Genomic DNA, 25217 nt, shown 5'->3' on the forward strand with positions numbered 1-25217 from the left:
TAAATTTGACTGTGCAATACAGTATTGTAATTAGTAAATACATACAGTATATAGTTTATACAGTACGGTACTGTAAATTTCTCTGTTTTGTTAAATTATCATCATTCTTTAAGACTCCTGGGGAGGCGATAGGCCATCTTCGACTTGCGATGGGGTCGGCCGGAACACATCTCCATCGTAAGTAGAGGACTGCCTGTATGCATGTATCGAATCGCGTGTGTGATTAACGTACTTTCGATTCACCGTACTATATAACGGTAAAAGGGAATCGATTCGTGAAATCGCTAATCAGTTGTGAATAACAAAAGTGTCGATTCCTCATCGCGATTCTTCCAGCTTCTGTGGTAAGCGTGTGTGCCATCTCTCGCTCCCGTCAACATTTGTGTGTTACAATTCTACTGCTGTGATTGCCATTATTTTTCCATTTAGTTATTTTGAAACGTTCGTAATGGGCAGCTGCAGTGAAGAAAATGCGGGAAACGTGCGTTCTTAATCAAGATTCAATTTTAAAATAGAAACGTGTGGCCTTGGCCAGGCTTCAGGCCTAGGCGCATGGGTCTCATTACCATTGTTATAAGTGTAACTTATATAATGCGGTCATCGACTTACGAACGCACGTACTTACTAACCAGCTTCTATGAAATATTTTTAAATATATATATACTACATTGATTTACAACGCGAACTCGCAATTGCAAACTGAACCGCGTAACTAGTTTGTGCAGAGGAGCGATCATCGGCGAGCTGTAATGAGTCGGCCTCGCGCTGGTAGTGTGCGTGTGTGTGTACATGTGTGTACACGTGTGTGCGTGTGTGTACACGTGTGTGCGTGTGTGTACACGTGTGTGTGTGCGTGTGTGTACACGTGTGGTGTGTGCGTGTGTGTACATGTGTGTACACGTGTGTGCGTGTGTGTACACGTGTGTGTGTGTGCGTGTGTGTACACGTGTGTGTGTACGCGTGTGTGTGGGGAGCGGTAGTGTAGCCGTTAGCGCGCTGCACTATGGACTTGGCGACCCGGGTTCGATTCCCGCTCACGGCCAACACCAGTGACGATTATCTGAACCGGTCCTGGGCCTCCCCTAGGTCGACTCGGTCTTAAATGAGTACCTGGTGCGGTGTGTAAACATTGCCACTGAGGAGACAAAGGCGGTCGGGCGTGGTGTTGGCCACCCACCCCCTCGTGTGCCGTGCCGGCCTTAATAGGTGCTCGCTAACAGCACTTGCCCCTACAGTCTGTTAAGGCTATACGGGGATCTTTGTCTTTTGTACATGTGTGTGTGTGTACATGTGCGCGTGGGGACACACGGGCTAGAGAAGAGATGGAGTGGTTTGGTCCATGATGACGTGGAGTTGAGTGGACTTGCCGGTGACTGGTACCAGCAGTGTCTCAAGAAGTGTCTCTGTGGAGGAGGCTCGTGAAGGACGCTCCTGGGCAGTGCCAGGCTAGGTGCACCGTGAGGCTAATGGGAAGTTTGAGGCAGTCTCCCTCCAGCTACAACGGAGGCCAGAGGAGCGACGCTCACAACGAGCGGAGCGCCGGGTGGCTAAAAGACAGCAAGTTGGCACAGTAAGGGGCACAGGTGGTGCATCGGCCAGTCGTCTAAGTCGGTCAACTTATGGGTCTGCCCCGTGATCTGCCGACGGCTGTTCGACACTTCACGTGGCCTTAACGTGCACATCGCCTGGCACAAGCACTTAGTGGCGAATGGCGGGTGTTGTTGTTGTGGGGAGCTCCTCCAGCAGGCAAGGCTGCGTTGGCTGGGTCATGTTGCCCGCATGCCCAAGCAGAGGGGGCTAAACGGGCACGACATGGGCTGGAGAAGAGATGGAAGTTATGCGGTACGGGAGGATGTGGAGCTGAGTGGACTTACTGACGACTGGTATTGGCCGTGTCAATATTGGCTTCGATGGAAGAGGCTCGTGAAGGATGCTGCTGCTGCTGGGCAGTTGGAGGCAGTCGCCCTCCAGCAACAACGGAGGGCAGATGAGCGACGCGCACAACAACGAGCGGGGTGCCGGGTGGCTAAAATGCAGCAAATTAGCACAGTGGTGGGGGGGGGGGGGGTACAGCTGGTGCATCTAACCGGTCATCTCCGTCAGCCAACCCATGGCACCTGGGTTTGTCCCGAGACCTCCTGTCAGCGAGCCTTTGACACTTCACGTAGCCTCAAAGTGCACTTGGCCTGGCACATGCGCCATGGTGACGTCCCCGTCACTTACTGGCGAATGGCGAGTATTGGTGTGTGGGGAGGGGTAGTGTAGCGGTTAGCGCACTTGCTCTCCGAACCTGCGACCCGAATTCGATTCCCGCTCACGGCCAACATCGGTGACGATTATCCGAACCGGTCCTGGGCCTCCCCTAGGTCGACTCGGCTTCAAATGAGTACCTGGTGCGGTGTGTAAACATCACCACTCGGGAGACAAAGGCAAACGGGCGTGGTGTTGGTCACCTACCCCCTCGTGTGCCGTATCTGGCCTTCATAGCCGCTGCTCGCTAACAGTGCTTGCTCCTACAGTCTGTTAAGGCTATACGGGGGGGATCTTTGTGTGCCCGTGTGTGGGGAGGAGCGGTAGTGCAACGGTTAGCGCGCTGTGCAACCAACCTGGTGACCAACATTCAATTCCCGCTCACGATCAACACCAGTGACGATTATCTGAATGGGACCTGGGCCTCCCCTAGGTCGATTCATCCCCAATTAAGTACCTGGTGCGGTGTTTAAACAGCGACAAAGGCAGCTGGACGTGGTGCTGGCCTCTCACCCCACGTGTGCCGTGCCGGCCTTCATAGCCGCTGCTTGCTAACAACACTTGCCCCAACAGCCTGTTAAGGTCATACATGGGATCGTTGTCGTGATATTAATTTTGCGTTGTCCACATTTGTGTAGCTGAGCCTCTCTGTATTGCACAGCATGGATTATATATGGCCTGGGATATGCCGTGGGAATCTGTAATTTCCATCACTGGCCCAGGTCTGAACAGGAGATGCCACTGCATGGCTGATTTAACCAAGTAGACATTTTTATATTGAAAATGTATTCGCAAATGTTTCATTTGAGTTATTTGACTAATTGTGTGCTTCATTGAACCACTCTATAACATATTGTCGATGACCAAATCGCCTGGAACAATGCCAACTTTGTCAAATCTCGAAAGCTAAGCAGTATGGAATCTGGATAGTGCTTTTTATGGGCAAACACCATGCACATGTCGCTATAAGCTGCGTGGCTACGTGGATGGGCAGTGCAGCAAAACCCATTTGCTTTCTGCATTTTTTTCTTCCACGTCTGTGCTGTCTGACTTTCACCGCAGGACCTTGGAGATATGGATTTATCGGGGCTAACAATGACCCAAGTTGTGCTTAGTAATTGTGTGTCGCAGGCCGTTTACGAGTGATCGCTTGAATTTATCGTTTCCAGGCCGGTGCTGCCGAGGTTGACACATTGAGAGGCAGCGCTAACCGGAGCTCCGTGCCGGGCCATGGCGGAGAGCGACGATGAGTACGACCGGCGGAGGCGCGACAAGTTTCGCAGGGAGCGCAGCGACCACGACAAGACGCGCGACAAGGACCAGCGGAGGAGGAGTGACGCCAGCTTCAGGTGCGTCTCTCTCAAACACAAACCACGGACACGTTTTAACTTCTCCGATTTGCATATTTTTTTATAATTACGTTTGCAGCCCCTTCTGTCAATCCGCTGACGGACGAGGGCCTTTCCACACCTTGCGGGGTCATGAGGGTTGGTTAGTGCAAGTTGGTGAAGGCGGGGGAGCATAGACGTGGAGGGCATAGAAGTACAGTACAATAATGATTTTTGCTCCACTGTCACCTGCTGCCCACCACCACTTCGTGGTTGTATGAATTACCAATTGCATCCATAAGTGTAATTATACATCCATTCTCCCCTCCATACATTGCAGTGAATTGTAAAATCTGGGTCAAGTTTAGTTTCAACAATAAATTGTCTTTTGTTTCATTTTTTCTGCCCTGCTATTGAAATATGACGCCTTATTTTATTAATCTAAATTCCATATTTTGAGTGAATTTTCATTAAGTAAATATTATGAATATGATTTGGTGGAGACACATCATGAGTGACATTTTCTTAATCGTATAATCCGAACTTTCCAATAAAGAAATTTATTTCTGGAATTCTTATAGTAAAGCCAGGGGTCACTTCATTCAATTGGCCTCTCATCTAATCCTAGATTGCATCCCTTTATAAATAAATACCTAAAAATGAAAAATCATTCAACGCAATTTCTAGAACTGAAATAAAATCAATTTGATGAGTGATTAATGCTTTTCCATACTACTGAATGTTTTTTTTGGTGGGCCTAATTTCAGCATGGAGCCATATTTGTCGGCGAGTAAATGTACTTTTTTGTTTGTTTAAAAGCTACAATGCAAAAATGAATGATGTCTTTGACCACTTTGTCCCCGCCGTGCAGTCGGGATCATCGTAAGCGAGAGAGCGAGAGGGACAGGGGCCGCAAGGAAGACTACCGTGACTACGACCGCAATCGATGGGAGAGATACTCTCCCCGACATGAAATCAGCCCCCCACCCAAACGCATGCGGAGAGAATGGTGAGCACTTGATTGTCCCATTACCTCAATGTTACACACTTAATATAACAATAACATAGTGTACACAACCCTCTGTTCGGTGAAGGTCTTCCTACACCGTGGTGGGGCTTTCTTTGCATTCACATTGGTCACTGTGGGTTGGTGAAGGGGTGGTGGGGAGGTGGTGGGTGCTATTTCAGTTGTTACTTCCTACTGATGTTCGCCATGGCTGGGAATCAAACTCGGGTATCCAGGTTCATGGTGCAGTGTGTTAACCACCGTCCCATCCGTTTCACGCTTGACAAAGCTAAAATGGCTCTTGGCACCGTTAAGGCCCCACAGAATGGGTGTAGGACATAATTTGCATCTACTTTTCAATCATGGAATAGGGTGTACTGCTTTTAAAATATGCCTCCATTTAAAAAGTACTCGTTTAAATGTTGGTCAAATTTCTAAACGTCTTTTAGTTTCAAGTTATTTAGGTGAAATGTGTCAAGACTTTCAGTGCTCCTATAATTAACCCAACCTACGACTTTTTTTATTAACTTGCAGCTTAAAATTGCGGTTGCACTTCTTTGTTTTGCTGTATTGGGTGGCAGGTTGCAAATTAATCAACGATTTTCATGGCAAATCCTGTTTCATGTTAATAAGTGGTAAGAAAGTATTGTCTCATCGCCTCCAGTTTGTGAAGGCAATTTGTCCAGGTGGATTAACTAGCTGGAATATAATGTAGCAATGGCTTAATTAAATCCTTTTCACCAGATGGGTGCATACAGACCCCATGCATCTTTGCAAAATAAATGCTCTGGTGGGAGCCCAGTAATGTCCCACCATCATCGCATTGCTTCATTAAAAATAAATTTTTTAATTAAAATTAATACTTCACCACAGGTCAATTTCACAATGAACAACACATTTTCATCCTGTCACAACACTTGAGTCATATATTGCTGTTGTACATTGGTGAGTGAGGGATCGCTGAACCGTGTCACGTGATTTAATGATTTCGTTCTATACGGTCTGTGACATTTGACACGAGTTAAAAAAAACAAAGCAGTACAGCAAATTGTGCACGAATAGCTTTGCCTTCTGTACAGGATCGAGTGTTTCTCCCTCACATGCGTGGTTTTTTCTTTGAGATGTCCAGTTTCCTGCCATATGTATGAACACTCATTAAGTGTCTGAAAACATCTTCATCTATTGAGGACCGCAGAGCTTGGACAATTGTCAGCTCGCTCACCACGTGACTGCCAATCTCTTGTAGAGAGAGTGCGAATTCTGTGCAGCGCGTTACAATTAAAAAATGATTATGGGTGACTCACTGTGGACAGGTTCACGCTAAGTATTCGATATTGACCTCGTGCACGTGTCTCTGCCCTCACAAATGTTTCCTCTGCAGGGAAGAGAGACCCGTGGAGCCGTATCGCCCACCCTACGACTTCCCAGCCGCACCTCAGCACTTTGTCCCCCCGTGGGGACACCAGGAGATGCACCCCATGCAGCACCACGGCATCCCTGTGCATGCCAGGTCCCTATGCAAACAACACACAGACACATGTAAACGCATACATACGTACACAAACAGACACAGTGCATAGGCACATAACACACATGTTGGCGTGTAAATAAACACACAGGGGGACTTTCATGCACATGAACAAAACACACATAAATAGACAAATATCTCAATTGTCTTTAATTGACTAATGGGGAAAGTGCAGTTAGCGAACGCATATGAAGGCTGACAAGACTGCGGGGAGATGTGTGGTGGGCAGGAAAGGGTAGGGCAGCCAAACAATTGTTGTACTGTTTATCAGTGGTCCCAGGTTTTCTTCCTACTTTCACCAACCTGCACTGAATTGTGAAATTATTGCCAAGCTCCACGTCCCTTAAGAGTGTGCGAAGGCCCTCCTCCAACAGTGACTTTATCAAAGGGCTGTGCATACATCGAGTCATTGATTGAAAGACATTCCACGTTCATTCACAATCCATCCGGTTTTCACCTGCTATAGCACGTTTAATAAAAACAATGGCTGATGATGGGTGAGCCAAAACCAGTGTTGGAATATGAAATGAAGCACACAATGCATTCAATAGGCCATTGAATAGTGTCGTATGCAGAGTAATGACTGGTTACAGGAAGCAAGCTCGCGGAATGACGGAAAGTTGCAGAACTAGGGTTTGTCTCACCGCATTTCGACCATATTTGTCGGCAGGCTTGGCAACATGCCGCCGGAGATGGAGATGCCGCCCCCTCCGCCAACCATGAAGTCTTTTAAGGAGTTCCTTGTGACTCTGGATGATGCCGTCGAGGAGACCGAGGCCGTGAAGCTCTACAGTGAGTACAAGCAGGAGTTCCAGCAGCAGCAGATGCAGGACTTTTTCCTGGCGCACAAGGGCGAGGAGTGGTGAGTCGTCCAAACACACACGCCCGCCCGCCCGAACGCTCGTTTGCCCGCTCTGCACACTTGTTGAGTGACGTGGCGGTACCCTTTGCCGGTATCTATATATTAGGCGATCGTAAAAACGAAGTGGCCGTGGGTGTAATCATTAGTACTCTGGACTTGTAAACCAGAGGGCTGCGGTTTGAGTTCCTGCCGTGGCAGTTAAAACAAGGCGCGGGTTTCTGAAATTCCCTCCACCTCTGTTCACCCAGCAGTGTAAATGAGAACCCCGCAATTGATGTTGATCTGCAGGTCCACGTGGTGGGATACACAAAGCAAATACATAACTACCTGCTTGAAGGGCTCTATGCAGCTCCCTCTAGTGTGGATGCCTTTCCGCCAGCAGTGGAGTGAGCAAGGAATGAAAGGGCTACACCTTTTACCGTGAAAACTATCCGGCTGATTTATTATGAAGTCATCTCCGCTGCCGAGCTGAAAAGAGAAGAGGGCCTGTGCCTACAGAGGCAAGTGCAGTGGTGTGTCATGTGATCCTTCTCTTCTGCAGAGGAGGACTTTCAAGTCCCCACTGCAGTGTCACAAGATGACGCCTTGGACTCACATTGATTGAATAAAATGTCGTGCAGCTCGGATTATTTAAAGGAAGATGCAACCCAAAAACTAAACCAAAAAGCTCTACTCTTGCAGACATGTACCCATTCTCTTGTGTCCCAGCATGTCCAACACCAGTTTGAAGGTTTCTTCGTAGAGAAATACTTTAAAGTTGATTGCAGGCACACCATAATAGCGTTTTAGTGACATCACTTTGATGTAACTTCCTTTAAAATTTGCATCACTGAAAACAACGTCGGTAAAGTGGCAGTTTAACGCCAGCTTTCAAAGTGCCACTTTACTATGTATACAAGTCACTTTTAATATATATATTTTGTAACGAAGGCTTTGAATGTATGCTGGACAGCATGGGACACATTTTTTATGCCTCTACAATATCAGAGCCACTTGTGTTTTGGGTTTTCAAGAAGATGGATATAAAAACGCATTTATATAATTTAAGCTTGAACACAGTTATTTTTATACTGTCCAAAGTATGTCGACTTATTTGATTTGCTTTTAAAAATAAGCATTTGAAAGTTTATATGGATAAGTAATGTTGCATGCCTTGCATAAATGTTACTTTTTTTGTTTACAGATACTGCCTTAAAATTGTCAATTAGAATTATAAAAATGTTAAATAATTGACAGCACTAGTTGGCATTGTCAATTGTACTCACATTTTTAGGGCAGTCTTGGATACTGTTCCGAATATTACACAGATGTAATACTGTTCCTGCTTCTTGTTCAACAGCCATTTGTGAATGTGCTTTTCTGACGCAAAGAGCAGTAAGATAAATTGCCTTTGGATAATTTTGTTTTGGTTTGTCGAAATTGGTGCATAAATTCTAATTTACGAAATTTGTGAGCATCTCTTTCACGGTGCTGGGCAGCCTAATTCTACCGTCGTGCGGAGATGTCTCATTCGAGATAAGATAACTAAAAAGACACGGCTGCAATGTAAAATGTGAACAGCAGCCAACTCGAGGCTCTGTGTGTTACAGCGGAAGCGGTGATGTTTGTTTTGATGCCTGTGACTAATTTGCATTTGAACCTAATTCTTTCCCCCCTTGAAGATCAAGGTGTCGACACCAGCCAACGGGACGCAGTGTAATGATGTCTCTTCCACTGGAGCACGTAGCGTAGCTTTAGGGTCCTCTCCCCAACGCTGCGCACAATGCAGTGTTCAGACTAGCCTGGCTAGGGCGCAAAGTGTCGTCGGCAGCGCGTTAGCAGTCGGACGGCCACTCACGCTAGCGTTTCCTTTGCCCTGCGAACAATGCAGGGCGCTAAACCGTAGCTCCCACCTCAATACGTTCACTCCACGTTTTACTGTTTGTCCTTCCTCTGGCGCTGTGCTCAACGCAGCGCCGGTCCCCCGATCTCCAATCTTCCTTAAAAAAAGCAAAAAAACAAAGCCTGCGCCCCACCGAAAACCCGTAGTGTGTGGCCGATTGCCTTCGTGCAGAGCTAGCGTTGTCTTTCTGAGCTCATGCCCAGCGAAGCACATCTGCACTCACCCCGGTATTGCTCCCACTCATAAGTACGACACTCATGAAGGGAATCAAATGTTAATTGACAAATGACCACAGACTTTTTAACAGCTCAGTTGTGCCATGTGTTACAATTAATTTCACCCACTGATGCTGTAATCACATTTACATGTGCTGTTTTCCAGTAAGCTATGATACATCGTTAAATTTGTTTATTTTATATTTTTTGTTAAATTGAGTTACCATGCATTTATGAGCAATTTAAAATGTTGAAAGTGACACAAATAGATTTACTTGATTGTATTAAACTTGATTTACACACGAAGACAATTGCATACAACAATTACACATTTACAGTGATCCATTTGAATTGCACACCATTGAACAAATTGAATCTTAACGTTTATACTTTACTAATTTATGAACGGCAGTTGTATTGTTTGGACCAGAACAAAAAAATCGCATTGTCTCAAGTGCCCTTCTCCTCTTCCCTTGTGCTCCTGCGTGCGCTCGCCCGCACACGCCGATGCCGTGCGCTCGCCCCGCGTGCACGCGCGCCGTCACTGCAGGTTCCGCACGCGCTACCACCCGGACGAGAGGGAGAAGCGGCGGCGAGACATCATCGCTTCGGCGCGCCACCGCGTCGCCGTCTTCTGCATGCTCAAGCAGCACAAGTGGCTGGACAATGTCACGCTGGATCTGGACAAGACCGACCAGATCGCTCACTTCCTCGATGCTGGTGCCCAATCACTTCACTCGCTTGCTCGTCCTGTCCTGTCGGGCGGCGATGACGTTCAACAATGTCACTTTTTAAAGACGATAAAAATCTAAATAGATGTATCGGTCATAATAGAAGTTTTTTTGGGTCAGATCGTGTAAATATATAAATGTGTCGCTAAAACCCGCCACCTTCCCGACATAGCCACAACTAGTAAGGGTTGTCACGTAAACAGAACGTGCTAATCCGTCACTAGTACAGCACGAACCGGTGTGTTGGAGAGCCAAGCCACAACATTTACAATCTGACTACGACTTTTCGCCAGTAATTACAACCAGCTTCATCAGGCGACAGCCAGATTTGGCCGTACCTACTCAGACCGTAGACTTAAGACTTCCACCCAAACGCAAGGTTAAGCTTCCACACCTATCTGTCGCGACTTTAGCACCGTCAAATTGCTGTGATATATTGCATGTTCCCTTTCCTGGCGTGCTCGAGACTTGCATGGTGACGGTGACGACGTTACCCGCGTAAGCGTGTGACCGACTCGCGATGCGATTTTTGTCTTTGCGCGCACAGCTTCGATGCTGATGGAGGGCGGCACGGCGGAGGATCTGAAGGCCCTGGAAGTGAAGGAGGAGCCGCCGAAGCCGGTCATTCCGCCGTGGGTGCCCCTGGGGATCGTGCCACCGATGGTTGTCAAACCTGTGACCCCCACCCCTAAAGCGAGCGTGGTGGAGCCTCCCAAAGAAGAGAACGTGGCCCCAGACATACCCAACAAGGTGCCCGTCTGCTCTGAATGGGTTCCTATGTTTAAGAATGAATGCCTCTATTTGACAGATCTGCGCCACGTTGATGGACGGGAGTACGTAGCATTCTGACGCTATGTGCGAATTAATTCTCAACAGGCCACTTTGAGAATGCTGCTGTCAGTCTAATGATTGTGTGGGGGTTGGGGTTTTTGTCTAAATGATGGGCTGTAACAGCCACCATGACAAGTTGTGACAGTCGAGTAGAAAAAATAAACGTAAGCAGTCACTTAAGAGCCTGTTGACGGTTGAGAAAATATACTTCAAGAGATTATGCATTTTCCACGGCCCCCGAATCGTGACAATCGAAAACATCAACATCTATGTATCTCTTGTAAGTGGGGCAAATCTACCCTTATCTGTGAACCACGACATTAACTCGTCCTTGTGAAAACAACTGAACTTATTCCCCTCTATATTCCAAAATGATTGTCTAAAAATAGTCGTACCTCGGTTAACAGTGACATCGACTCGCGGTTTTTCGGTTAACGTTTTGCCTCGTAGGAGCCCCCATGGTTTCGACTAACGTTAACATTTTGACTAACGGTGTGTTTACGTTATGCACGCGGGTGCCAATTTTGGCCAATCCGAGCGCTCGTAAGTGAGCTGAAATGCCTCAGCCAATCAGCGACGCCCATTCTCGTTTAACCCTTGATTGGCTTTGTTTACATTTTACTTTCTGTTCTTGCAAAAACTAACAGTTATTTTCGTAAACAGTTTTCGTAGAACGGATTAAAAACGTTAACCCGAGGGACTACCTTCTATTTTCGTATTCCAGTTGAATTGGACCTTTTATCAGGAGCATCCCACGTTTAGATGTTTGACTCATGTTTGGCCAAACTGGAGTGTCGGGGAAAAACCTCCATATATAAAAGACAGAATATCTAAATGATCCGCACAAATGGGCTGACAAACATACTTCCTGTACTAGCATCCCCTGGCCACTTCGCATTTGAGAGTCTCACAAATCCACAAGGTCCACCAACCCTTGCCTCTTTGAGGGCTGGTTCACAGGCGTGTGTGTCGCCGCGCTCTTACCCATCACCTTCACCTCCTCGCCGTGTGTGTGAAGGAAGGAGAGCCAGCTGCTGCGGCCTGAGATCAAGGAGGAGGCACCAGATGCTGTGGAGGAAAAAAAATCCCCGGGGGAAGATGCCAAGCAGAGTTCCTCACCGGAGGCATGAACCATAAAACTCGCGTGTAGAGTAAACACAACCACAGCAACAAGGCGATGCAGAGTTGTCTATATAGCAGGAGCGAAGGTTTACATAATTGTGCATGACAGATGGCTATGATTGGTTTATAGCGTGAAAGCCGGAGCTTTCTTTGCCATCTGACGACGTTGGTTGGCCGTCGTGTGTTAGGGCTTTCGCAAGCAAGCGTGGTGGAGTAAGAAACTATTACAATCTTACCCCAAAAAAATATTATAAATCACAATCTTGGTCGTGAAAGTCTTCCTGTTAAATTTAAGACTCTATCATTCTTCATTTTTGGATGTTATTGCTCTCTAAATTCTCAATTTACCAGAATGTAAAAAATGAATAATTTATGAACACTAGTAACCTCAAATAATTGACAGTTCATCGGATTACAGAGACGAGTGAATGGTTACATCTGCACTGGATATATAAACCGTGTGAGTGTCGAACGCCTGCATGTGTGGCAGGTGGCACAGTTGGTGCGTCTGCCAGTCGTTTCCATCAACCCATGGCACTTGGGTCTGTCCCTTGACCTACCAGCAGGCGTTCGGCACTTCACGTGGCCTTAAAGTGCACATAGCCTGGCACAAGCGCCGTGGTGACGTCACCGCCATTTAGTGGCAAATGGCAGTTGTTGTTGAACCCAGGTGCTAGAGAATCTGCTCATCGCTGAACGTCTCGTTCTTTAGAAGGAAACGAGGAAACGTAAGTGTTCCCGAGGGTCTGAAGAGGACGAGGATGAGGGAATAGAGGAGGAGGAGGACGGGATGAGCTCTTCTGAATCGGAGGCGGAACAAACAGCTCCCCCCATCAAAGAGGAACCGTCGGACGGCACGCCTCCCGGTGAGTGGGTGAGAAGTGGGGCACGCACTCGTCTCGTTTGCCCCTGGGCGTGATGTTAAATTGCCCTTATTCTGCCTTGCTTGTTTTTCATTGCGACTCGCCGTTTCCGAGTTTCAGATGAGGAAAAATCCAAGGAGGAGAAGGAGGAGAGTGTGGAACCGGAATCGGTGAAAAGCGTCAAGCAGGAGCAGGAAGAGAGCAAAGAAGAGTGTTCTGAGAAGCCCGAGGAAGAGCCCAAGGAAGAGCCCAAGGAAGAGCCCAAGGAAGAAACGACGAAGGGGCCTGAAGAAGAGCCCATGGAGGTATCCACGGAGGAATTGAAAAAAGAATCCAACGATGAACCCAAGGAGAAATCCAAAGAAGATCCCAAGGAGGAATTGAAAACAGAATCTAAGGATGGACTCGAGGAAGAATCCATAGAAGATCCCAAGGAGGAATCCAAGGAGGAATTGAAAGGAGATCCCAAGGAGGAATTGAAAGGAGATCCCAAGGAGGAATTGAAAGAAGATCCCAAGGAGGAATTGAAAGGAGATCCCAAGGAGGAATTGAAAGAGGAATCCAAGGGTGGTGAGCCCAAGGAGGGATCCAAGACCGCGGGGGAGAAGCCTGCAGAAGCAAAGGTGGACTTTGTGCTGAAGAGGACTCCAGAGCAAGGTCTCCTGCCGAGGCCACGGAACTTCCACCGAAACATGTCCATCTTCCTGCGGAACATCGCGCCGTACATCTCCAAGGCAGAGATTGTGTCGGTGCGTGTGGGGGGGGGTGGAACGCACTTAGTCAGTCCCAGTCTCTCTCGCTCGTACCCGTCGCCACCACCCCGCCTACCCGCATTGCCGTGTTTCACCTTGCCTCTGCTAAGTACAGACCTGGCCTCAATTCCTATCGCAGTGGTGTAATTTGTAATTAATTGCAGTGACCCTGTGATTGTAATATCATCTAACAGTCTAACCTGGAATTGTAATTCTGATTGACTGCATGTCTGCTGCCAACACTGCTAAAGTAACACCATTAACGCAGCCTTATCTCTCCTCGACTGTAAATGTATGAATTTCACGCTAAACCTCCATGTCACTGTTAGAAGACCAGTCACTCAAATGATGTAGGTCTTTTCTCTCTGAAAATGTGCCCGTTTTTATTTTTACTTCACATCACAATCAATTTGAGTGACATATCTTCTTAGGTTTTTTCGGTTAAGTCACGTAAGTAAAACATCAAAATAAAAATAAAATAAAAAAATAAAAAATCACGACGTTTCGGAGGCAACACAAGTCTCCGTCATCAGGTGGGACCGTCACAGCCGAATTAGCTGCATCAAGTGAAGCAATGATTCAAGATGTAATCCCTTATAAGCAAGTTGAAGGGAGGTGGAGAGGGGGGGGGAGAGCTTATCAGATTGTGGTAGCCAATGAATGGAAACGTATCGGGAGGGAGGAGGAGCGGCGATCAAAGACTGCACGCAGTGCTCAACACAATGAATGGAAACGTGTCGGGACGGAGGGTGCAGTCTTTGATCACCGCTCCTCCTCCCTCCCGATACGTTTCCATTCATTGGCTACCACAGTCTGATAAGCTCTCCCCCCCCCCCTCTCCACCTCCCTTCAACTTGCTTATAAGGGATTACATCTTGAATCATTGCTTCACTTGATGCAGCTAATTCGGCCTGTGACGGTCCCACCTGATGACGGAGACTTGTGTTGCCTCCGAAACGTCGTGATTTTTTATTTTGATGTTTTACTTACGTGACTTAACCGAAAAAACCTAAGAATATGAATCTTTGCAGTCACGAAAGCTTCAAATCTAGAATTGAGTGACATAGCTTACTGTGGTCATCTCAACAATCGTCACCCGTCGAAAAATATTATCCTAAACATGAATGTGGGGTTTTGTTTGTAAACCGGATCTTTGCTGCCGCAGTTTAATTGGGGAATAAAGTAGCGAAAACATTTTTGAGAAGAGAATGCAGACAAACTACCCGTGCTGCTCCCAAATCTCTCGCCGTCAGTCGTGGGAGGGAGCTGGCGGGTGCCGCCTGTGTGGGGGCGTGCGTGACTGAAGCGGGGGGAGTAACTTCTCGTGTGTGTGTGCGCGTGCAGCTGTGTCGCAGGTTCCCAGGCTTCATGCGAGTAGGCGTTGTCGGAGCCTCTGCCAGAGCGCGGGTAAACACACCCTCTGTTCGATTGCACTCGCTCACAACCGCCGTGTGAGAAGCGCCAATGTCTTGGGGCATCGCTGCCTTTTGACATTAATTGCATTTATTGGATGTAAACTTGCGTTTATTTCATAGCTCAGCTTTTACAACCAGTGCTATGATTTATAAGTCGGTTTTGCTTTTGGGGAGTTAGATCATGTAGGTATAATGTCAATTAGAGTTAAAGCCAATATATACCGGTTTCTTGATAAACTAAATCGGTTGTCAATCAACGACACAATCATCGATTTGTCGATCAAAATTGGCTTCTTACGTTGACCATCACGTGAGAGTCGATCTACATTTTATACAAATTAGGTGCACATTGCATGCTCGTGTTACATTTAGGCTAATGGTGCAAAATAAAACTACAAACGATAACAACAAAAACTTCGGGAATACAAAATGAGACAGTAAAAATTGAGATAATGATTTTCTAAGGTGTACTGTTCAAGACCGAACCCAGAATTGTGACAACTCGTCAAATCCCTGGTTGTAGGAGGGGTGGGGGGGAAGGGAGCTTTTGGGTTAATTATATTTCTAACTAACCATCACCACACAACCCCTGCCTCGCTCCGGTATAAATTACCGGGGATGTACACGACTTTTCCCACTGGATTGGAGTGCATTGCTTGCAGCAAGCGGTTAGCCATGACCGTGAATCTTACCCTTGTTTGTGCTTGGTGAGGATGCAACTGCCCTCTGTGCTGAAATGACTCGTACTTCTTGTGAACGGCTGAACAAAGGCGTGATTCGCCAGACCGGGAACGATTTGGCAGGTGCGCAGGTGTAAATGAATTGGCAAGGCGCTTGAAGTTACCGGCATTCACGCCTGCTGTCGCACTTAATCAGGGGCGTCAAACATTCAGCAGCACGCTGATGTGTTTGTTTTAAAATGCAATCAATCCTGTCTGCAAAACATCGAAACCAATCTCTTAATTGGTCATCTGTCTGTTTGCTCGTCAGGTTTTACCGGCGTGGTTGGGTAACGTTCAGCGGCCATGTCAATATACAGGACATCTGCTGGAACCTGCAAAATGTGAAGGTGAGAATGTACATGTCATGACGACACAATTCCGTTTAAAATTATGAGCACGACTGCCATACTCAAGAATCGAATAGTTTGCCTGTCGGCAAGAGACCCAAGCATAAACATCCCTACGGAATTGTTCACAACCCATTTGCTGAACTTGCGAGATCCTGGCCTCGTCACGACCCAGCGGGTTTGAGAATGTCAGCCCTCAAAAAAAGTGAGCGCCACGGTGACCTGGCTACGTACACCTTCATCCTACGCCTGCCCCCGCTTAAACGACCTTTTAATAATTGAGTCTTTTACTCGTGCTTTCCAGCACCTTCTCGGAATCTTTCATCGTAACCTGTAATTCCTGCCCCCCCCCCCCCCCCCCGTTCCCATCTTCCCCGTTTTGTCCCCGTTCTGTCCCCAGCTTCGGGAGTGCGAGCTGAGCCCCGTGGTGAACCGCGACCTGGCGCGGCGCATGCGCATCGTGAGCGGCGTGTCGCTGCACGCGACCGTCGCGCGCAACCACCTGCGCCTGGCCCTGAAGCTGGTGCACGCCCTGGACCGGCGCGCCAAGCTGTGGGAGTACAACGAGGGCACCACCATCCCGGTGAGCGCCGGCACGCACAGAGGTCGCTCCAGTCACCGGATATGCCGCCTCGTGTCATGTGCGGCAGGGACAGGGGGGGAACCTATTCTTTCCGGGGAGCTAAATAGAACTTTCATATTCCTTTTGGGGAGGGGGGGTGGTGGCGCATATAATCATCAACACCTTGGCGTTGTCTTAATTGTATTGTCAAAACGCATTTGTGTCAGCCGCCGAGAGTAAAGAAGCCGTTGCGGTGGCGTGACTTGAGCAGCGTGATAAATTATGAACAGTGTTGCTGCCCCATTGGAACCTCATTTGCCAGTAAAAAATATGATAATTGTTTTTTTACCCTTCTATCTGACAACAAAACTGACACCTTTTTTACAAGGAGTCATGTTTGTGTAGTGACATAAGAAGGGAGGGGCTGCTGGGGGCTCTGGGACCCTGAGTGGGTCAGACGCTTAAGCCTCTTGGCGTCAGGCGTTGAGTTCCCAGGCGCTTAATCCCCTTGGCGCCGCCAAAGGGGGGGGCTGTGTGTGCTCTGTGGGATATCTGGGGGCGCACACGGCCCCACCCCTCGTTGGGGACTGGGCATAAAAGCGGAGCTCCCTGGACGATCAGGGCCAGTCGTAGCTCAAGACCCAAGACCCAAGACCAGCCATCGGAGGAGCCTGGGACGCTGTGAGAGCCAGTGGTGGGACTCTGGAACTCCCGACTCTACGACCTTGTGAGGGCGAGTTCCAGAGCGTAGCCAGAGTAGTGTATCTAGGCTGTGTACCTAGGCTGTGTACCTGGGAGCTGTTACAGAGTATCAGGACTGTTGGACTGTTGGAGCGTTGGAGAGTTGGAGTGTTGAATCGTAATAAAGAAGTTACCTCTACAAGTGTCTCCGGAACCCGTTACATTTGCATAGACCACAATACCTGCAGTCATAATGCAAACAAAAAACATAACTCTGATAATGTATGCACTGTCCTTGAAGTTGATTGGTGTTGTTGCCCGATCATTGAATGTGTTCTTCTGCAGCAGACTATTAGTGCAGCTAATAAGATGTATGCATGTTGAACTTATTTCGTACCGTACATAGCCAACCGTGCTAGCCGCAGGTGCGAGGGAAAGACAACAAAAAGCCAATTTCTGGAAAGATGCTTGCACCGACTTGCACATCGACGTTGTTTGCCGGTCGTCTCCACGTGGCATTCCTCTTGTGGTCGCTTAGCTCTTGAAGATCAGGAGCAATGCAATCGGCAAGTAATCAATATGTCAAAAAGCAGGTGTTGATTTCGAACTGCGACGCACGCTTGCATATCAGCGGGCCGTTGACCGAGAGCCACGAAATCACGACAAGACCCGTTGGTGCGCGCGGCCGTGCGAGGCGCTTTATGGAGCGCGGTGTTGTGTGCTGCCCAGGGTACCAGCGACGGCGCTAACCCGCTGTTGGGAGGCCTGTCCAAGTACCTGGAGGATGGAAAGGTGAACGTGGATGAAGATGCTGCCAAAAAGGAGCAGGAAGCCGCGGTGGACCAAACCGCACCGGCGTCTGCACCGGCACCTGCACCGGCACCTGCACCGGCGCCTGCACCGCCGCCGCCACCACCGAACAAGGAATTCTTCCTTGAGAAAAACGAGGATCTGCTCAAGGTGAAACTTGCCTCTTGCAGGCATGGTGGGGGGGGGGGGCTCTTCTCTTTAGAAAAAGTCTCTAAATCGGTGGGATCGTGTCCGTGGTAAGAGGTAATTCTACCTCGTAATTATTTGCTTGTGGCGCTGCTGACGGGATGGCCTCCACTAGAGGGAGCTCTATCAAAAACCATGATCATTACGAATATAGTATTTTCTGGCTTATTCTTCATGCTAGCCAGTCAATGTCATTTTTATATGGGTCCTGATTTTATAGGTAAGACTACATTCATTTAACTTGTACTGTAACGTATTGCGATGCCCTCTTTAGTGGGGATGAGTTTTTACTAAAAAAACATTTGAATGAATCTTGGAAGAGGTGGGACCACCTCCACTCTACCCCACCACATACGAACTGGTGCTCAACTTTAATGCGGTGCCTAATAATGTTGCGGGGGGGGGGGGGTGACTATGGGAAACTTGCACCATAGTTTCACTGCCACACTGGGAGATGGACCCAAACCGATGGTCCAGTGCGCTCACTGTTTGCACAAATGGTAGAATCCCCTCACCTTGATGAAGCTGATATGTATGTATGTGAACTTTGGGAGTGCCTGATGAAAACCCATGTCTACGAGGGAATAACATTTCAACTCCGCATACAGGGCAGCAACCTATTTGCTGCTCTGCCTGCCATGGCGGGGCAGATGCATGTACGTTGAACTTATTTCGTGTACCATATTCTTTGGGTCTTTCGGTAAAGTCACCTAGGTTTAAAGAAAATAACAAAAACTACTGAAAGACCCAAAGAATTGGAATTATTTCGTACCGTACGTAGCCAACCGTCCTTATTGGAGGTGCGGGGCAAGGACAACAAACTAAAAACGCTAAAGCAGTTCTAAAGAAATTAGTTCTCAATCTAGATTTAAAGTGCATCGTTCCAGTGGCTTCCTAATATCGGAAGGAAGAGGCGTTCCAGACGGCCGCAGAAGCGCATCTGAAAGTGTGCACGATGCGGATCGATATCATGTTTGTCATCCTTCCCTGACACCTCCGATTAGCACGGTTGGCTATACGCAGTGCGAAAGAAGTTCACACATACATTCTCTCTCTCATGGTTATTCTAAGCAACATCATTGCAGGTTCTCTTTTTAAAGATTGCGACGCAAGAATCTCGTTTCGCGCTTTTTCTTTGCATCCTTGTGATTCAATTCTGATGTAAGTTCAACATACCTACATACGTGTCTCTGCCCCCCCCCCCCGCGCCGTCTCCCCCGGCCTGCCGACCCTCGCAGATGCTGGACCAGCTGCTGTTCTATCTGCGCATCGTGCACTCGGTGGACTTCTACAACCACACGGAGTACCCGCACGAGGACGAGATGCCCAACCGCTGCGGCATGGTGCACGTGCGCGGCCCCCAGCCCAGCAAGCTCAACCCCAATGAAGGTGCTCGTCCATTATAGCGTCACGGCATCAACACCGGCGGCACGCTCGCACACGCGTGTGTGAGCGGCGCGATCTTTGAGGGGGCTGGGGGTGGATGAATGAAAGCCTTCCCATGCCTCGTCTGTCATCATTTAAGGGTTGTTTGACCGTACTTCACTTTGGTCAGCGTAGGCTGATGAATGGGATTCTTGGTATATCACTCGCCGCTGATTTTGGCCGTGGCCAGAATTGGAAGTCGGGTCGCCGGCTTCATGTCACAGTTGCGCTAACCAGCCCCGATAACAGTCCACATTAATAACATTGTTATTGTCAACCACGTCACCGACAACTCTACGATCGTTCAACACAGCGGTGTCTTAACCCCACCCCCCTCTGACGTAATTCGTTTCTCTCCTTGTCCGCACGCTCCGCAGTGGCGGAATTTGAGCGTCAGTTTGAGACCAAGCTGCGGCCACTCTTCCTCCAGCGGGACACGCTGGAGGACGAGGAAGCCGAGGTCATAGGTCGCAGGGATCCCGAGCAGGAGGTGGAGAAGTTCATCTCGGCCAACTGCCAGGAGCAGGCCAAGGACAAGTGGCAGTGTCCCCTGAGCGGAAAGAAGTTCCAGGTGCGTTTGGCCAGATGTGTTGCGGAGCTTGTCGAACACTGCCGGGTAGCCGAGCGGCGGTCGTGTGAATGGCGCTGCACCACGCATGCACGCAGAGAGCGCTTTGCGTGTTGCCCAGAAGTAATGGCCACCACGCGCTGCACACTGTTGTCACTCACGCCTGGTTGCATGCACCCGCGCGTGTCGCGCAACTCGATTGCATGCAACTGAATCGCTTGTACGAGGACTTGTCTGCAAGCTGTTCCGAGCAGTTGCGCAACTGGTTGCTTCGAGACAGGCTTTTTTTTGTAGATTTGCTCGGCGATTTGGAGCAGACGTATTATATTGCGTGTTCTAAATTTGCGAGCTATTGTTTTTACAATGCTGAATGCGCCAATTAATTTCCTTGTTGTGCAAAGACTCTCTTAGATGTGGACAAAACTGCAGGCAGTTTTAAATGTTGCAAAGTTTTGAGAACAAATTGGTTGTGCGATTTGAGCAATCGTCTCTCGCAGTCCCAGGTCACGATTCGATTCCCTCGAGTCGAATCCGGGCTGGTGATCGCTGTGCACGTGCAGACTCGCAAACGACGAGCCCGGCCGACGCGCTTGACGCGGCGGCGTGGTCCTGCGTGTGCTGTGCGCCCAGAGCCCCGAGTATGTGCGGAAGCACATCATGAACAAGCACCTGGACAAGGTGGAGGAGGTGCGCAAGGAGGTGGGCTTCTTTAACAACTTCCTCATGGACAAGCGGCGGCCGCACCTCATGGAGCCACGCTTCACCATGTGCAACATGATGCCCGGTATGTTCGTTGGGCTCCTTTCGCACCGTACTTAGCCAACCATGCTGGTCGGAGGTGCGGGGGAAGGACAACAAACTAAACACACAAAGCAATCTTCAATCTAGATTCAAAAAGTGCATAGCTCTAATATTGGAAGTTACACGCCGAACTCGGCTCGCTCGCTCGCTGGCACTCGCTCGCGCTGCGGGAGGGATAGGGCCCGCACTCCCGGGCTGGTGGCACACGTCTGTGGTCCAGCGCTTGGGGAGGCACCGAGGATTAGTGGGTCGCAGCACAAATGTGCGAAACTCCCTTTCCTACGGTTGGCTACACACGGTGCGAAAGTAGTTTGCACCACCATACATACAAGGGGAGAGTTGTACAGCAAGTAGATTGATTTTCAGCTCAACACGTAGTCTTTCGTGACCAATATCCATAATAAAGTGGTGCTTTTTGGATTTGATGGCATAAATATACATTTGTCGATTCTGGCAAATCGCCTGATGAAGCTTGTAATCAGCCAAACGTCGTACTTATTGTAGATGTTGTGGGTTTACTGTCCAACACATCCGTGTGCTGAAGTAGTAACTAATTGGCACGCTTTGTTAACATGACAAACCTTACTAATTGGCTGTTTCGGATGGTGGCGGGTCTAACGACACATCTATAATTGATGCGATTTGACCCAAACAAAAGCTTTATTATGAATTGACTTTCATTTGAGCGTTACTCCCCCACCCCTCCCCTCCTGGCACATGTAGGTTTTCCTCCGGGAACTCCGGCTTCCTTCCACGTATATAAACGTTCGTTAATGGAGTTGGCTAAACATCCCAGTGTAATACCCACAGCACTTGGGCAGTCATTGGCACCGCACACAAATCACACGAGGCGCAACCATGCACGTGACACGCATTCTGATGATTAAGATTATGCTCGTTTACCCAAGAGAGCCTCGCTGAGTCTCAAGACTTTTGCAGGAGGGTCCTACCAAGTTTTCACAGTAGGGGGCGATGTTGCTGTGTGTGTTTACGTGCATGTTGACATTTTTTTTGCACCGTATGTAACGATGGGAGGTGTGGGGAAGGACGAAAAACTAAACACAAAAAGAAGTTCTCAAGAAATTCGATTTCAATATCGATTCAAAAGTGCATGGCTCCAAGTGGCTTCCTAAAATCCCAATTGAGTAATTGCGATCAAATGTCTCATCATTGCGTTCATTATATATACACAATTACAATATATTCTGACAGTGAAGTTGTCATTCTGATGCAGTTTACAAACAAAAAACGAACACATGTCTGTCTCCCAGGAATCTTCCCAAACCCCCAGGCTCTGATGCCCAGCTACAACTTCCAACGTCTTCCCATGCCTGCGTACGGAGGTGAGTGTCAACGTCGTCCCAATTATTGCTCACATTTTTATTGTTACGCCCAGTAAATAAGAGCATTAACCTGAACTATGCATCGAGCTCATCGTTTATGAGCTTCCGCATCCACCAATGCCATCCAGACGAGGTGCACATTTGACACTACAAGCCATCTTACCAACCCATATATATGAAGTTCATCACACTGCATGGGGGGGGGGGGGGGGAGACCTTTCGTGCACCAGTGGACTGACATACATACTGTTCCCTTGTGTAGTGTTCAAGCTAGCGTGGTGACACGGCCTTCTCGCATTACAATGCTGGCTCTCTCCCTGTTCTAACGAGGGTGCGCGTGCGTGTGTGCGCGTGCGTGCGTGTGTGTGTCACGCAGGGTCCCCGTACCCACCACCGCAGCAGCAACAGCAGCAGCAGCAGCCGCCTCCACAGTTTCCTCCTCGCGGGGGCTTCGACCCCTACCGGGGCCAGAGTTCCAGCCACTACATCAAGAGCAGGAGGTGCGAACACACCGTCACACACCACAGCCCCCCCGTCTTCGCACACGCCATAGAATGGTGTGCAGGTGTGTGTGTGTGGGGAGCAGGCGGCCGGGCATGGCGCTGGCCACCCACCCCCTCGTGTGTGCCTTGCCGGCCTTCATAGGTGCTACTGCCGAACAGCACTTGCCCCAACAGTCTGTTAAGGCTATACGGGGGATCTTTGTGTGGAGCAATGGCATGCATAGTGGTGTGGTTAGCATTGCACTGCAGCCCAGCGACCAGAGTTCAAATCCTGATCACGGTTAACATAATTTGCATATCTGAACCGGTTTAGGGCCTCAACTCAGCCTTCAATGAATGTGGTGTGTTAAACATTGGCGCCTTAAATGAGCACGGAGGAGACAAAGGCGGCCGGGATCGGTGCTGGCCACTCCCCACCCCCTCGTGTGTCTTGCCGGCCGTCATAGGTGCTGCTCGCTAAACAGCACTTGGCCCAACCATGTGTTTGATGGCTATGTGGTTGATTGTTGTTTTTGTTTCTTCCCTGCAGAGATTTCCGCCCAATGATTCAGTACACGGATTTGGATGCCCCCGAAGAAAACGATTTTTTCTGAAGCTCCTGCGCATCATGGACGTAATCAGTTCACTCCTACTCTTGCTAACTATTAACTAATAGTATGAACAATTACTATAGTAATAGTTAATACGAATAGTATAGCATCACAGCTATAACGTAGTCTACTACACCCCCATTGTCCATTACAGCGTCGTAGGCAGCTTGTCGTGTTGTGTTCGCTAATTCTGCCGGCCACGTTTATTCAAGTCAACCGTTTGTTGCGTGTGTTGAACATTAAAAAGGTGTAGTGTGTCGAACATTAAAAAAACAAGCAATGCGTTGCCGGGAGACCCTTGCCGGCTGTAGACGTTTCTTGTTGCTTCGATTGGTTCTTGCTTTGCGAGCAACACGGATTGACGTTGGTCGAGTGAAGTGGCCCAAGCGTGTTTTTGTTGTCGTTGCTTGGCCATCGTAAGATGGAAATTGAATTGTGAAACAATGCGTAGAATACTCAAGGCCGTTATATATATTTTTTTGCAGCGCAACGTAAAAAGTAAACAATTGTAACCGCTGTTGTTTTCTGTCGAGTATTCATTGAATGTCTGTCGCGGTTTGGATGTGAAAGTATTTTGCGGGCTGCGGGGGCGTTGGGAAGTGATGCAGCCCAAAGGGAGGGAAAACGCCCGAGAAGGCGTTCGGCTCGGAGATGGAGTGAGGAAATCAGCTCGACTGTGAGAGATGATCACTGCTTGCGGAGGCCTTCATCCAGCAGTGATGTGGGGCTGGGACGCAGGATTGGTGGATTGCGCCGAGATCACTTGCCCTACATCTGCATCGCGCGCTTTCAGATGTGCTTCTGCGGCTATCTGGAACGCTCTTCCTATATTAGGAAGCCACTGGAGCTATGAATTTTTTATCTAATTTGAAAATTATTTCTTTGGAACTGCTTTTTGTGTTTAGTTTGTCCCTCCCGCACCTCCGATTAGCACGGTTGACTATGTACGGTGTGAGAAAAGTTCAACGTACATACATCTACTTGCCATGGCAGACAGAGTAGCAAGTAGATTGGCCTGCATGCAAAGTTGAAATGTTATTCCCTCGTCGACATGAGTTTTCAACAAGCATTCCCAACTTGCGCGCAAAAAAAGAAAAAAACTAATTATTGTACTTCATAACAGTGTAGCTTCCTATTTTGCTGCTTGTAGATTTGTTTAAACGAAGGAGAACTTACAATTAGCGTATTTATCAGCCTCAACAGCTGGGACGCATGTGCTCTTGAGAAGAGGATCGGCACTTGATTGATGCAAGCCACTCGGCACAGATTGACGACCAACTTTCAACTCTCGACTTGTTCAAGCGACATTCTCCGTGCCCCCCCCCCCTCCCCGCTGTTCTCTTGTTTCCCAGCAGCTCACCCCTCTCCATCGCCAACCCCACCACCAACCTTTTCCAACCGCAGCGTATCAATCTTTCCAATGAGTCGTTTGCCCCCCCCTCCCCCCCCACACACAATTTAATGCGACGATCAAAAGAAGTCCCTGGCTTTCTTTTGGCTGACAAATGGGCGATCCGCCGTCAATTAGCATTCCCTTCGGAAACTTTCGGGGGCAGCTGTGTGGGGTTGCAGCTTTCCCCGTGGCAAAGTTGTGCGCCCTGTGCATCCCTGCCACCACCGATGTAAGGGGAAGCAGCTTTGCTTAACAAATAGCGGTCTGCTGTGCCTCTGGCTCCCAGCTGTTGGCCAGTTAAATGAATAACGGCAATATATATTAAAAATGTGTAAGCTAGTGGCGATAGCGTGGGTGTGGGGGTTGGGGGAGATTCATCCAGCAGTGGTTTGATCACGGCTGACCATGGTGTAGTCTTACAAATCTGTTCATGGCTGTACCGTGCAGTTTTTTTTTATTAACTTTTACAAAAGGACAGTTAGGTGATTTGGTTTAAACCTT

At 48.5% G+C, this 25217-nt stretch overlaps 1 protein-coding gene across 1 annotated transcript; it reads left to right on the plus strand.

Moving 5' to 3' along the window:
- Positions 1-264: 264 nt before the first annotated feature.
- On the plus strand, positions 265-23840 carry LOC133352515 (serrate RNA effector molecule homolog). Its single transcript, XM_061568204.1, is given in 22 exon segments — positions 265-344; positions 3420-3599; positions 4450-4587; positions 5966-6094; positions 6783-6974; positions 9622-9791; positions 10350-10552; positions 11652-11675; positions 11677-11757; positions 12471-12621; positions 12739-13367; positions 14715-14747; positions 14749-14777; positions 15776-15854; positions 16255-16437; positions 17827-18057; positions 19332-19482; positions 19896-20089; positions 20717-20870; positions 22159-22230; positions 22607-22730; positions 23263-23840. Coding segments are annotated over 21 exon segments (3150 nt in total). The 5' UTR covers positions 265-344; positions 3420-3480; the 3' UTR covers positions 23327-23840.
- The last annotated feature ends 1377 nt before the right edge of the window (positions 23841-25217 follow it).

Source organism: Lethenteron reissneri, chromosome 40, assembly GCF_015708825.2.
Source record: "Lethenteron reissneri isolate LAM-NWPU_2019-01 chromosome 40, ASM1570882v1, whole genome shotgun sequence".
Lineage (NCBI taxonomy): Eukaryota > Metazoa > Chordata > Hyperoartia > Petromyzontiformes > Petromyzontidae > Lethenteron > Lethenteron reissneri.